Here is a 15,641-nt window from a genome sequence, read left to right on the forward strand (position 1 = left end):
CTACTACTACTACTACTACTACTACTAGACACCACCGCCGCTACTACTTCTATTAACAAATGCTTCTGCTACAACTATATTACTATTAGAAATATGAGACGACATATGAGAAGAAACAAAATAAAATAATAAAGAATAATACACTGTCAGAACTTATTATTATTCTTAATAATTTCGTTATTTTGCTTAAAATATTATGTTTTTAACATCGTTCGAAATGAACGAAAAAGATGCTTATTTACGTGGCAGTATGTTAAAGCCACCATGTCTCATCTTTTTTTCCAAGCGCATGCTACAGTATTGTAGTCGTATTTGCGTGTAGTCAAGGCCATTGAAATTTTGTTAAAAAATATGCATTAAAATGAAAAAAATGAATTGGATAAATCACTTCTCCTATAACAGGTACATTTTAAAAGTGTTAAAACTGTTGTAAGATTCTATCATTTTTAACGCCTTTTTAATTTGTATGCAATATTTGCATCAATGTTGTATAACAGTACTCAAAGTTCAAGAATAGCGATCGATAATACAATTGGCAGTATATTAATTATTTCTTGATTACTTATATTTTGATACTATATAGTAAATTCTATTAAACTTGTTTTGAATGAATAACTGTTATCCTAATAGAACTAGTAAAGATGAACTCTTGTAAATACTACTGTTTATTTTCATTGACTGAATAATTATAATATAGTAGTAATGATAATGTTGTTGATGAGGACTACGATGGTTATAATAATAATAATAATAATAAGTGTAATAATAATAATAATTATAATAATAGCAGTAGTGGTAGTAGTAGTAGTAGTAATAGTAGTAGCAGTGGCAGTGGCAGTGGCAGTGGCAGTGGCAGTGATAGTAGCAGTAATAGTAGTAATAATAATAATAATAATAATAGTAGTAGTAGTAGTAGTAGTAGTAGTAGTAGTAATAATAATAATAATAATAATAATAATAATAATAATAATAATAATCACCGTAGTAACTACAATGAAGTGATGATAATTGTCGTAGTAAATAGATAGTAAATAGTAGCAGCGGCAGTATTAACGACGATGATGGTAATATAACATTACATGATATAGTATACCAATACAATAGAAATAATAATAATAATAATAATAATAATAATAATAATAATAATAATAATGACGATGGTGATGGTGGTGAATGATAACATTACAAATAATAATAATAATAATAATAATAATAATAATAATTGTAATGCTCGAATCGCAACGAAAGCAGAGAATATACAATCCTTTTTCTACAACTTGTACGTTGCGACAGTGCTGCGACCTAGCAAAATATTACTACGCACAAAAGACCGAGTGCGTTTCATATTTTTTTTTTCAAGCGTTATCATATATTATTATATTTATAATTATTGGTACTCTTTCTGAGCGTGGCTAGGTCATGATAATATATTCAGTAACTATAAACAATTGTTGCACTATTTATTTTTCACAAGCTTCGTCATGACCTCACATTATATCAGTAAACGATTAATGTACACGAACTTTTTACTTGTCACACTGTATTAGGGACAACGTCATGCAGATCTATACGACCATCGCATGGGTAATTTATAATTTCGATATACACAAAACAGTCTTCTTTATCGACGTCTGTTTTTTCTTTTTCCCCATTTTAATGGTGCTCTACAAAATGTAGCGACGGTCGTGTAACATCTTTGTCGAACTACATTTCCGAAAAAATCTGGATTTTACATTATCGTATACCACAGACCGCCGTCGTGCCCATATACAGAAATATGAGTCTTGTGCACATTTATTAGCTTCATATTCAATGTAATTAATTGTTAGGGTGATCGATTAACACCGAGTAGCGATACGTTGTGCGTACCAGTCCAATCGTTTGGCTCTTTCGACTCCCATTGCACGTTGAACTGAACAACGCGTTGTAATTGCAACATTATAATGTTGAAGTAATCCGCATAGACTTTTTCTTTTGGACAATACCAGTCTGTTCCCGATGTATCGATCGAGTTCATTTTTCTCGAATTTTTTTTTTTATCATCTTTTTAACATGCAGCATTGCAATTAGTTCGCACTATTTTTTCGAACAAAGAGGAATGTTCGATAACGTGATTAGTTCGTTGAATTCATGAGTTAATTCGGAGAAGCATTGGTGTGTACAATGACAATATCACGTATTTTTCTTTCCATCGATGCACCAAGATTAAATTATTCTAACTAGACATGGCCAAGTATCAATTACGATTCCTAAGCTCGCGAGCTTCTTTAAACTGGCAAATACAATATCATTTGGAGCATTGTCTTTTCCATGTACGAAAACAATTAATCATTATCATTTACCTTTCAATCGACGTCATGTCAGTATGATCAAAACTGTATTTTTCAAATGGTAGAACGAACGGTCTTTTTCACATTCACTCATTTTGTTGATTCACTTCTTCCTTATTCTCATTATCCTGTGGGTTTACATTTGGTTTAGTACTTCCTTGCTGAGCACTGGAACCATTGTCGTTGATTTTATCGTTATGGGAATCTGTTTTCTCATTTGTATCCATTTTGACGTTTCCTGAAAAACAAAAAAGTAAAATAAGTAATTTCTTCTTAAATCTGTAACGTTTCATTGACATAACGTTGTGTCAAAAAACAAACCTTGAGTAGAATAATATTGCTGTTGCATCTTCATATTACGTTGTTGCTGCTGCTGTTGATGCAAATTCGATCTGTGACGATTAATTTGAGTCTGTGATGGTTGTTGTTGCGATGGCATGCAATTAGGCTGCTGCTGGGTAGGATTATTCGGATTTGGACCTGGTGTGAATGGAACAACTGGTCTTTGAATTGGTGGTGGATACCGTTGTTGCGACGATTGAATACCGGCGCGTGGTGGCATACCCATACCACGTACATTTTGCTGTAAAACCTGTAATTTAGTTAGTGTTAGTTTTGTAATAAGGGACGCTTGTACTTCAATTACATTACAAATACCGGTTTTTACCAAACTTAAATTACATTTTCTTCTCCTGTCTCCTTCGTTCATTATTTCTCTGACTTACGGTCATGAGTGAAAATTCTTCTTATCTAAGGTATACTACTCTATAAGTATTAATTACAAATAAATTTTGTAACTTAGCAAACATTAAAAAAACATCCATGCTCATGAAATCCAGTATTTGTTAATCGGTTATTTCGTTAATGATGTTTTGATTAAATGTAAGAGCGATACATACATAGTTATTATAACTGCTTACCAGAGCAGATTGATTAACGCCCTGATATTGTTGATACTTGTAATGTTGCGTGGGACTTGGTTGTGGTTGTTGAGACGAAGATTGTTGTTTACAGTTTCTCGACTTAGGAGACGGTATTTGTGGCGCTGTGACAAATGTTTATTATTATTGTACATTACAAAAAAGATCAAGATGAAAAAAAAAAAAAATGAATCAAAAAAATCAAACTTACTGCAACTGAAAACTGATGCAAGAGCATCTTGTTGATTTCCTGACGGGCTCTTTAATTGTCTCGGTTGTTCCTGTGGTTGATGTTTGCTAAGAAAATTAGGTCCCGCGTTTCCCGGTCCCGGAAGTCCTCCCGTAGGATTACGAAATTGCTGAGCTGCCGCAGCCGCGGCAATTTGTAATCCGGAATTGGATAAAAAGCCAGAGCTAAAATTTTGTAGCCCAACAGGCGTAGCACTGCCAGTTGCCAAACTTTGGCTATGTTGGCCGAATCCTTGTAATCCGTAATGAGTGCCTGTCTGTTGTGTAGCACCGCCTGGTTGATAAAAACCTGTTTGCGAGCCGGGAAATACATCTGAAAATGTTGTTAGACGGAGATATAAAATATAGAAATAACAATACATAAGCTGCGAAAATCGGTGTGTATTCAAAATTCAATACTTACCAGCTGAAGTCGCGCTATAATAACTATTGGCAGAAGCTTGAACATTCGGACCAGGTCTCTGTACCAATTGGGAGTTGCCCATGTAACTGCCACTCACGCCTAGTACTTGATTTGGATCATACGATATGTATGTTAACTAAAAAAAAGAAAGAAAAAGAAAGAAAAAAAAGGACTCGTATATATGCCACAAACAATTCAGTACATTATTTAACCCAAAAAGTTAATAAATTTTAACTATATTGTTGAACTAAATTAAGACGTACTGAGTTTGGTTGTGGAGCAGATGGTGCTTGGAAATGAGGAGCTTTTGTTCCAATAGCGCCAATGGGTTGAGAGGATGGCTTCACACTCGCTGATATCAATGAATTTGACGAGGAACTAATAAGAACTGTATTTGGATTATTACTGAGCTGCTGGTTTTGTCCGAAAGGGGGGGCAGCAGCTGCGGTCTATAAAAAGTGAACATTATATATAATATTGTAAGTTTTCCTGAAATAAAATATGCTATTCTACTTACGATGCGATACTGGGAAAGATTGTTTTGGTACATATCCGGAGTAGGTGCATTTGGCGCATGTGGTGGCGGTGGTGGCGGTTGCTGTAAGTAGACGTTTTGTTGGCTAAACGAATTTTGAAGGGATGGCGCATATGGTGAATACTGTGTGAAAGAAGACCGGCTCTGATCCAACTGAAATGCTCCATAAAGACCTCCTGCTTGTGCTGGTAATTGACCAGAACCCGTGTTAAACAACACGGCTGGTGGGGACGGTATAGCAGACATACTGCCATACTGTGCAGCTTGAGAGCCTGGGTATTGAGGAAACTCCTAAAAGGAAACATAAGATGCGGTTTAACTATGTTATAGCAATAAAGAGGTGACTGTAGATAGAATGTAAAAAAGCTGGAAATGTCCTTCAAGAGTAACATCACCTGATAATTTATGTGAGAAGGTTGTCCAGTAGAGTTAAATGGAAGTGGGCTCAATGGTCCTTGAAGACTAACAGGAGGATGACCAATAGGACTTTGACCTGCTCCAATAGGACTTGGTCCAGGAACAGTTGAACCAGACTGGCCACTGCTGCTGCCCGAAGATTGTTGCTGCGGCTTCACCTGCGGGGGAACCAGCTGCGCATCAGGCAAAGAGTCAGCATCTTCCCACAGGGGACATGGTGTTTCGTTATTTAGTTTCCTATTTACATCACTATCAACTGCCGTTCTAATTGATGCTGACCGAATGACACGTATTTTGAGAAACAATTTTTGTCTCCTTTAATCTTCTTCTAAACTCTGGTGAAAATAGTTAGGTTCATCGCTAATCGCGTAAGCTTCATAAAAAAAAATAAAGAAATAAACAAAAAAGTAGAGGCCAACAAAAAACGAAGACTCTTACGCAGAGAAAAGCCGTGATCGGATGATGATAATAAAAGCAACAACGACGATGAAAGTGAAGATAACATATTGAAATGGTAACGAGTGTAATTAATCTATAATTAATGATTATATACTAATATTTGTACAATGAAGAGTCTTATAGAGAAAATGATACGTGTTTTAAATGTAAACAAAATTGGATTAACGATGCGCGTTAGCCACTTACCTTTCTCATTTTCACCATGGTAACTACTTAAGGGAATTTTTAACTAACAAAATGAACAAATAAGAAAGTATATTTTACTCGAATTTATGTTGAATGCCGAGTCAATTTCTAGTGATGTAATAGCTTAGATATGCATGCATGATAATATGATAATTAATGTTCGCGAAATGATTTCTCACCTTGCACACATTCGTAGAAGTGGTTATTTCACTTTTCATGTTATTTTGATTGTACTGTTGATGAGGACTGTAACTATCGTCGACATCTGTACTTTCGAACGCCTGAGGGAAAGTATTACCGCTACTGACAACATTGCCGTCTTCGTGCTCGACCACCGTTGGCATAGGAGGGGCATTTTCCCAAACTTTCTTCACCGATGCAATTTTTAAATTGAGCTCCGCAGTGGAGGGCGAAATAGTACTTTGACCAGCAGCCATATGCATAGATCGAGTCATTCCTAAGCTTTTACTTTTATCTTCTGTCAACTGCGTGAGGTCCGAATCAAAAGTGAAGTCCAATTTCATGTCTGCGTTATCTTCATTTTTGTTAAAGGAAAGAGGCATTTGAATTGGTTCTTGATTCTTGTCTTTCATCAAATCGTTCGGTTTGTTCGAAAACGCGACAGGAAGGCTTTGCTGTTGTTGCTGCATAGAAGTAGCATTACCTTCCTCTTCCAAATCTACGCGCTTCTCAACACGTTGTTGTTGAGTCTTTATATGATTCGGAAATTTCGTTTTCACTGCCAGATCGGAAGGGCCAGCCTTGGTAGTTTTTGAATAATTTGTATTCTCAAAAATTAAAGTTTGCACTGGAGGCGAAGAAACATCAGAAACAGAGTTTTTTTCTACCAGCTGTTCTTTTAAACTTTTCCCGGTTTTTTCGCCATTCGGTGAATTTCGTTGGCTACTGTTTCCGGAGTTCACTTGTTCGTTTACTTCGTGGCTATGAACGTGACCGTGATCATTTTGTGTAGACAAACCTGGCATTAACTGAATATCAGTAGGAACAGTTGATGGAGAATTTGATCGTAACTGACTCGTTGTAAACGGTTTATCCCAAGCATTAACGGATGGTGGTGGCGCTGGGCCGCTCGACGAATCTTTACCATAGCTGTTGTTCGAGTTGTTCACTTTATTCGAATCGTTAGCATCTAATGGACACATCTGCTGTTGTTGCTGTTGCTGCTTCGCTAAACAACGTTGTTTTTGAAATCTTGGAGCAAGTTTTTGACTTCTTGAAGCTCTGTCATACTGTTTTTGCAACATATTTGCAGGTTGTAGAATAGTTTGACCTAACAGAGGTGGTATATTTTGCATTTGTTGTAAAGAAGCCGGTTGCGAACCGTTTGCCTTCGATTTTGAACGATCTCGTTCTCTATCTTTTTCTTTATCGCGTTTTAGTGGTTTTGACTCCTCCTTTTGGCTATGCCTAGATTCCTTTACATTTTTCTTCGAACGAACTTCTTGGAAGCCGTCGGAATCGACCTTATCTTCCGTAGCATTAGATCCATCCTCGGTGCAATTATTCGTTTCTATTTCACATTCGATTGTCGTCTTTTTTTCTTTTATCTGAGACTTCTTGTTTATGTCGTTAAGAGCTTGGTTAACCAAATTAGGGTCGCTTAACTTTATTTCATCTATGCGATTCACTGTACTATCTTTTGTAGTCGATTTACTCAATATTGTTGAATTATTTCCAGAAGTTTGACTTCTTGATCTTCCATTTTGAACTTGACTGGTTTGCATCAGTGGTGGAATGCTAGAAGAATGACTTTTCTGGTTGCCAAAACCTAAATTTTGCAAGTTTCGTTTTTCTGCGCCAGGTGCTCGAGATGTTACATTGGAAGACTTTAAATTCTTTTCTCGGTGTTCACGGTTATTTCCTGTCTGCTCATTTCTGCGAGCATGTATATTTGATCCTAAAGCATTTAGACTGCTACCTGAACTTGCACGTGCAGCAAACTGTTTGTTTCGACTGCTACGTGATTCTTTATGGTCTTCCACGTGTTCTTCGCTATTCTCTGATGTAGTTTCCCAATCTTCATTCCCTACGTCTGAAGAGGTTTGTTTCGACACGTTGCTGCTACTCCCACGATATCGTGGTTCACGATTGTCTCTACCCTATAAATACAGAACAAGTTTATATATAAATTAATCGAATTCGATGAATAGTGTGATAAGGTAAAAAGAACTTGATTGTTTCCCAGAAAGGAATGATTTTTCAGAAACCGATATTAGTACTGGAATATTTCTATTTTCAAAGATTTTTACATTTAAATCTAAGATCGTCCAGAATTTAGAGACTTACCCTTCTGCTGCTGCTGCGAGTTCGCTTTGAGCGTGATTCTTCTTTACGAACTTGTACCTTTTGAGAAGTAGCATTACTGCTTGCGTGATTAACGTCTTGTTTATTGGAAGGTTGTTGAGTCTGCTGAGACTGTTGGGAGGATTGTTGATTTGGAGATTTGGAACGTTTACCGGTTATTCCAGCAGTGAGTGCTTGTTGCTTTGCTATAATTTTATCGCTGGCAGACTCGACCTGAGAAGATACCAAGGAATTTGATTCCTTTTCGGGGGTAGGCGTCAGTGGATTCTGTCGTGTGGAATTTTGTTTTTCGTCGGCACTGCGTTCAGACGAAAAAGGACTCTTACTGGAGGGTGGTCCGTATCCCTCCATACGGCTGCCTGTACTGGTTGCGCTTCGAATTCGAAAACTACCTCGACCACGACGAGAAGGTTCACCCGAAGGCGCGAATCCTTCGCGGCTAGATTTACTGTCGTATGCTCGTTTCTCGCTACGCTGTGACTGAGGATAGTCAGTTCGTTTCTCGTCTCTGCCGGATACTTCACGGTTACGTTCTTCTTTTTCTGCTTTCTGGCTAGGTTTCGGTGACCTAGAAGATTTCTTCTCTTCTTTGCCAGATTCAGTTGAACAAGATATCTCATCGGCACTATTCTCTGAATCTGTGTGTCCATATGAACCGCTTCTAGCGGAAGCTGGCCTACCAGCAGTTCTAGGACCACCCCTTCGTCCTCTTGACTCTGAGCCGCGCCAACCTCGAGTATATACACTACAGGTACCCCATTGGCGTCCTCCTCGAGAATCACGGACTCTCGAATTCGATCCTCCACTGCTAGTTCGATTTCGAATACTTTTTTCCCGTTTTTCTTCTTTTACTTGTTGCTCCGTCGCGTCTTCGTTTAGAGTATCTTCCCTCTTCTCTGAAGTTAATTTGTCAAAATTCTGTTTTATGTCGTCTGCATCTTTATCAATTTTAACAGGCTCCATCGTTTTTTCTTCCTCTTTTTCAAACGTCGGAGATACAGCATCGGCCCATGCTTTCGGAGAATTATCGCCTCTTTCTATTGTTCTATTATTCTCGTTAACTCTTTCAATTTTTCTACTCCAAACTTCCGTTTCCTTCTTCGTTTCTGCAGAAGGTTCTTTTATCTGATCCTTCTTATCCTGTTCTGAACTCGCTCGTTTCAACTGAGTTAGATTGCGTTTTTCACTTTTCAATTCGTCTGCTTCAATTCTCTCTTTGGTTACTGGTCCGAGTGGTTGTCTCCTTTCTCTTTCTCGCTCCCGAGTATCTTCGTGATATGTATCACGCTTATTTTCTTCGAAATCAGCAACTTCATTCACCCAGGAACTACAATCGCGCAACTTGTGCGAATCATCTTCACGTAAAGACGTTTTTGATTCTCGAGAAGCACGACTGTTACGTGAATCTGGTCTTTGAGGACGTTCGTTACGTTCCACTCGCTCTTCTCGTTGCGTATCGCGGCGATTATCGATCGATCTGTCTTGTATGATACGTTCTTCGCGCCACTCTGTACTCTCTGATCTTTCTCTTTGATCACGATCTCGTTCACGATCACGCTCACGCTCTCGATCACGATCACGCTCACGTTCACGGTCTCGGTCACGCTCACGTTCACGCTCGCGCTCGCGGTCACGGTCACGATCACGGTCGCGATCACGGTCACGGTCACGATCACGGTCACGATCGCGGTCACGGTCACGATCACGATCACGGTCGTCAAAGGAATCCTATTGATGAATACAGATTTCGGATTACAATACATGAATATACGTGTTACTATTAAATTTTAATTAACATATTAACGATAGAAAATTCTGAATACCTTCAAATAATTATCATAATCCTTCTTAACTTTATTATCTCTTTCCTTGTTTTCCCTCACATCTCGGTTATCCCTGTTTGCTCGACTATCTCGAACATCTCGACTTTCTCTGGCCTCCCTCGACTCTAGATTGTCCTTCGAATCTCGATCTTTGTCATCGAAGTATCTTTCACGCTCCCAAGAATCACGAGAATGTCCATCGTCGTAATCATGCTCTCTATAGTTGCGATTGTACTCATCATAGTAACCACCAGACTTGCGAGTATCATAAGGTCGATGCGAAGAATGACGATATCGATCATCTCGGAGAAGCGATCCACGATAATCTCTAGATGGGGGTCGATCGTCATCCACTGAAGTAGAGATGTCTGAGTCTGTTCTACTCCGACGTTGTGACGGAGCACCATGCGATGGTTTCAAGCTATTGTCTACTAATACAAGTTTTATTGAATATGTAATATGTATTATTTACAAGAGAGTAATGAAAGTAGAAAAATATTTACAAATAAACTAAACCTCTTATAAATAGTAACAGTATGAATTAGAGTAGTATAAGACTTTCAAAATAAAGTGAAACAAATTATTCGTTCAATCGTTTTAACATTACTAGTTCTCATAATACAGTTATGAATAATTATTATTAATGTCGATCTTAGAACTAAAAGGATTGAAAATAAATACTGCGAAATGATATACTCGAAGCCACTTACTTAAAGAGCTGTGATTATGAAGCCATCTACCAGGATCATATTGCTGGGAAAATGAAACAGATTGGGCAGATGATCTTTCAGTATTAGGCGAAATTCGATTAAAACCAGCATTGCTTCTCTCCGCTTGTTGTTTTTGAAATCGGGGCGGTAAATTGTTTTGAAAATGACGAGAAAATGCTAAATGTTCACGATCCCTCATGTCTCTTTGATCGCGATCGCGATCGCGATCACGTTCACGTTCACGATCACGATCACGATCACGTTCACGATCACGTTCACGGTCACGATCACGTTCACGATCTCGTTCTCTTTCACGTTCATTACGCACAGTAGCATCCTGTTGTCTCATGAAACTTTGTCGATCGCTTTGTCGAAAATCTGACATTAGCTGATCACGAGAATCTCTGCCGTATTTCGGGCCATCTCTAGATTCACGTGACTCGCGGGCCAAAGACTTTTCATCTTTACCTTCGGAGGATACGGTGCAAGACCGTTCTCGTTCTCTGTTTTCTCTTTCTCGTTCCCAATCAGGAACTGGAATCGGAACAGGTGGAACACTTATCAAACCTTTCGATTCATTTGACTGTCCACGTTCCTCTTCTTTATACTTTGCATGTTTTTCCTTTAACTTATGCTGTTGTACATCCTGCAATTTTTTAGCTGCTGCTTGTCTACTTGATTCTTCATACATTTTTTCTACCTCCTCTTTGCGTTGTTGAGCACGCTCAGCAACGGATGCAACTTCAACTCTTACTACTCTGCGCCTCTCATTCCACCCTTCATCGTCTTCCACCCCTGTTTTTAAGATAAAAATGAAACATGTATAATTTAGTACATATAGATACTCAGTCAAGTGTCACGAGTAAATGAAAATAAATTGAAATACTATAATTATATTATATTAACATAAATATTCTGACCTCTCAAAGAATGCACCGAGTGCAGTTGTGACTGACCGCTGTAACTACCAGACCCATTTGATCCACGGTAATCACGAGGTAAAGAGCTCTGAGTCCATGATCGATGAGTTTGTTGATCTCGAGATTCTTTCGAATCTCGATTATCGTGATTATCACGATTATCTCTAATCTTATCTTTATCTTCTGTTGTATTTTCTTCAGGTTTTTCTTCTTTAATATCTTTTCTTTCATCTTTTTTCGACGGTTCAGGATCGGCTTCATCATCGCTAAAAGTAAGTTTTTTGTTGTAATCAATATCGTCATGTGCCGCCCAACCAGCGTCTCGAGAAATGTCGTCCATTCGTGTAAGATCCTCTTCTTTGATAATTGGTCGGGTGACAATTTCCTCCTCGGGAACACGCTCACGTTCCTGTTGACGAGGAGGTGGAGGAGGGAATCGTTCTGAGGAATAATTAACCCGCGGTCTGGTGGTCCCACCGGAACCCGTGTTTGATGGAAACTGCGAAGGGAACCCACCAGAAAAGTTTCCTCGATACATCTAAATTTGTTTATATAGGTTAACAAATTTTGGGGTCTACCATTCGCTAAGAAAGGTAAAAATAATAACAGAACTCACGAATGGAAGAATAAGTCCTCTGTAGTGATGTAGATTTGGGCCAACTTGGTGAGAACCAGTCGTTAATGCATTTTGGCTGTTTGAAGAATTATGAGGGCCTCCCTGGGCCATGGCCATGTTGGGAGATTGGACCAAGTTCTGTCGTCCGCCGCCAGATATGTCGGCATGTCCTCCCGATCCAGTAATGTTCAATGGGGGGGCCTGGACCCCTGAAGTGGTCCCACTTCCGGGACCAGTTGTTCCTAACCCTACACCACTGGGTGTACGGCTTCCACCTTGTATCCAACTTCCTTCCGCTAATAAATAATTTCATTAAATAAGTAACTAAAGCTGTTTCTCGTTCAGCATGACTAATACCGGAGTTGGCTGTGATTGTGTATGTTTAAAATAAAAAATAAAAAGATTGTCAAATTACGACTTACTTTGTGGTCGTAAACTTGGTCCGGGTCCATATTGTGCACTTAATTCCCGATTTGTCGATTGCTGTTGTTGGCCTCCTGATGCAGTGCCTGATCATCAGTAAATATAATGGTAACACAAACAAATGATTATTGTCCCGATGTTATATTAATTCTTAATTTCCTATTTAACTTTTTATTTTATACTTTATAAAGAATAGGTATGTTAAAAAAAATTTAATCATATAGTAAATTATATGAACATGTAATAATTAATTTGTGAAATATATCTATGGATATAAGAAATTGTTATAAAAACATATACTTTTTTATATGAAACATCATTGATTAAAATATAATGTAAATAAATTTACACAATACAAGCAGTATTGAATACAATAAAATTATAAAAGAGAGTAGAAAGTAAAACAAACTCTTTTACAAGAGTTTATGTATTAAAATTAAGTAACATTTATCACAAAGTACCATATATTTATGTGTATTATAAAACAATGTGTTTTTACATACCATCTCCAGATTTGCTCATTATCGCGCTCCATGATGATTTGTTGTTCACATCGGAAGAGTATGAAGACTGAGAAACGTTTTGTTGTCCTGGGAGTAAGGGATGTAGTGATGTTGTTACAACAGTTCCCGCTACACATTGTGCGGGTGAAGAATTTGACTGTTAATAAAACAGCGAATTTTATTATTAACGTTCCTTAATTTTTAATAAAAACATGAATTATACAAATAAGGAAACAAGTTGTAAATATTAAATGTTGTCTAGCATATATTAAATATTATTGTAAAAGAATAGATTTAACAAAATACTGGTATCAGACTTGTAATCAATTGATGAATGTAATACAATGTTTCTTTGTCAATGTTATTACAAAGCAAATACCTATGTATTAGCACAAGTCTATAAATCTTATTTAAAAGACATAACTGAAAAATACAGTAAAAATTGTTAGCAATTTTGAATATGTGTTATTAGAAAATTTACAGTAGTTATATCCGATGAAGTTACAACTGTAGTGGTTGTCGTTGTCGAATCTTTGGTAGTAGCCCAACCACTTCCTCCACTTGGTACAAGACTAACAGCTGGGTCGCTACTACTGTGTTCACTTTTCAAACTTGGCAGATTAGCAGGAGGTCGTCGTGCCGAAGGCACCTTTCCAAGACTTTGCATTCCATGTTTGCGTGGTAATGTGTTTTTCTGTTGATGTTGCTCCAAAGATTCTCCCTATATCCATAATAAATCAGATATAAATGTAATTTTTATTATTTTTCAATGATATACAATGATTTCATAATTCATGAAAAGCAAAAAAGGGAAAAAAAGAAGATTTTTACACCAATTATCATGAAAGTATACACAAATTGCACGAATGGAATAATTGAAGACCACAATGAATGTAACTGAACTCTACTTAGCTAACTCACTCTATATTCCCTGTACAAGCTATTGATGTCTAATGATTGGAACTTGGATTTTCCTTTCTCCCCCTTCGACACAAGCCCTGACAGAGTAGACATGCTGTCTGCAGGCAACCATTTAGTACCAATCAGACCCAAAGAACGAACCTTTTGTCTGAAATCATAATTTATTTTTTGTGTTTTATAAATGTTTTATTTTATTAGTATCATAATAGAAACTTTCCGGTTGTGAAAATATATGTAATGAAATTATAATTTTCCAAGTGCATAATAATAATAATAATAATAAAGGTATACTTTATATAAAAAAATAAGAGTAAAAACGAAATTATCTATCTGCAGATCTCTCTTGCATTACAATTTAATAATCATTATAATCTATTCAAAAATAATATTAAATACATAGCTTTTTTTATACCCATACAAAATTATTTATTCTCATAAAAAAGTAAATAATTATATTTATAAAATAAAAATAATATATACAGACGAGCGTGGGCATGCATACACATGCAATAAAAGCATGATACTCAAATATGAAACTAAACTAAATTTGATGAACATTAATATAAATGTTGGAAAAATACGAGAAATAATGGTAACTAAATTGATTAGAAAATTAACTAAAAAGGAAACCATCATAATATAAAAGTTACGATGAAAAACACTAGCGAAAACAATTATACAAAACTTAAGAATAACACTTATGTACGTACAATGAACTACACAACAAGAAGGTTGACAAGAACGTTCGATGCGGAAAGTGAGCGAGAAAGAGAGAGAGGGAGCACGCGAGAGAGGGCGAGAGAGAGGAAGAGAGAGTCGGATAGCTTTGTTATGTTGAAAAAATGAAAAAGAGAAACGCAGGCAAAAAGAAAATAGTAAATGGTTATAAAAATACAAGAATATCGAACAAAATAAGCAACCGTAGTTAATCGGAAAGAAGAGGAACAGTTGGAGCGTAACATTCTGACCCAACCCCTCGATCGTGATGTCAAAGTCACGAAAATTCAAAACAAAAAGATTCGCATCGAAACAGTCATAAATTTAGTTAATCGGAAACGATTCGTGGAATGGAAAGCTTATAAAATATTGAAATGATGCGATGACCACACAAATTTGGAAAAAGCATTCGAGGATGAATGCTCACAGGACGAAGTTGAATAGCAAGGTTTCCACGTAGAAAAAAAGATTTGGACAAGGAAGCAAATCAAGGAAATAACGACTTACCTTGGTCCGTCCAAATGGGTTTCTAATTCACAAAAGGGTTAATTCCCAGTTAAACTAATTAAGGTCTGGATCGTCGCGGATTACAATTGTTACAAGCGTAGCGCCTGCGAGACACAGATACTTCTTTTCCACAATTCGTCCAAGATGGCGAATGCGCGACTTTCGGCTCTTCTTCCGCGATCAATACAATTACGTCATACGACCAAAGAGAGCCGTTTGCACAGACGCGCCACTCGTCCGGATTTTCTTGTCACTCCGTTATGACTTTCACGATTAAGTTTTTTCCTTCCTTATTGTATAAAATATAATGTTATTTTCAATTTAAATGACCTTAAATGCGCTTTTTACGAATTAAACCTATGCCACGATACTCGATATGTTTTTTTTACCTAACCGTTACTTATGACGAGAAACGAGCGGAACATTCAACAGAAATAAGTGGCGCTGCTTTGATGATTCCTTACCGCTTCAAACCAAAGTCAAATTGATTACAAATACTTGGATATCATCTATGAATTACGTTTCATACATTTATTCGTGATTTAAATGCCCTTGGGTTTACTCATTGGAACATATATTTTGTTTCCCTAGTTTCTTTACAATTTCTTTTACAACAATATATTAAAGAATCTCTGAATTTGTTTGAAAATAAATACATACATTTGATCTTGTTGGTA

The 15,641-nt window shown here is 37.0% G+C and overlaps 1 protein-coding gene across 7 annotated transcripts; it reads right to left on the bottom strand.

Moving 5' to 3' along the window:
• Positions 1–1,435: 1,435 nt before the first annotated feature.
• Nocte (no circadian temperature entrainment) lies at positions 1,436–15,387 on the bottom strand. Of its 7 annotated transcripts, none has more exons than XR_013080163.1 (20): positions 14,965–15,387; positions 13,741–13,888; positions 13,301–13,540; positions 12,820–12,976; positions 12,316–12,402; positions 11,894–12,189; positions 11,278–11,815; positions 10,358–11,152; positions 9,648–10,078; positions 7,807–9,552; positions 5,679–7,619; positions 4,833–5,027; positions 4,420–4,728; positions 4,166–4,351; positions 3,903–4,038; positions 3,462–3,812; positions 3,230–3,375; positions 2,652–2,922; positions 2,343–2,568; positions 1,436–2,272 (listed from the first exon to the last, which is right to left on the bottom strand). XR_013080163.1 is itself a non-coding variant. In XM_076771350.1 (20 exons), exons 2-20 carry the CDS (start codon positions 13,831–13,833, stop codon positions 2,417–2,419), a joined length of 8,034 nt encoding a protein of 2,677 aa, XP_076627465.1. In that variant the 5' UTR covers positions 13,834–13,888; positions 14,965–15,387; the 3' UTR covers positions 1,436–2,416. The 7 variants fall into 7 exon arrangements, 6 of the variants coding, with proteins under 6 accessions (XP_076627465.1, XP_076627466.1, XP_076627461.1 ...); XM_076771350.1 differs by having other exon boundaries at positions 1,436–2,568; positions 7,807–9,451; positions 9,488–9,552; XM_076771351.1 differs by having other exon boundaries at positions 1,436–2,568; positions 11,278–11,776.
• Between the last annotated feature and the right edge of the window lie 254 nt (positions 15,388–15,641).

The sequence above is a fragment of the Colletes latitarsis genome, chromosome 8 (genome assembly GCF_051014445.1).
Source record: "Colletes latitarsis isolate SP2378_abdomen chromosome 8, iyColLati1, whole genome shotgun sequence".
Taxonomy (NCBI): Eukaryota; Metazoa; Arthropoda; class Insecta; order Hymenoptera; family Colletidae; genus Colletes; species Colletes latitarsis.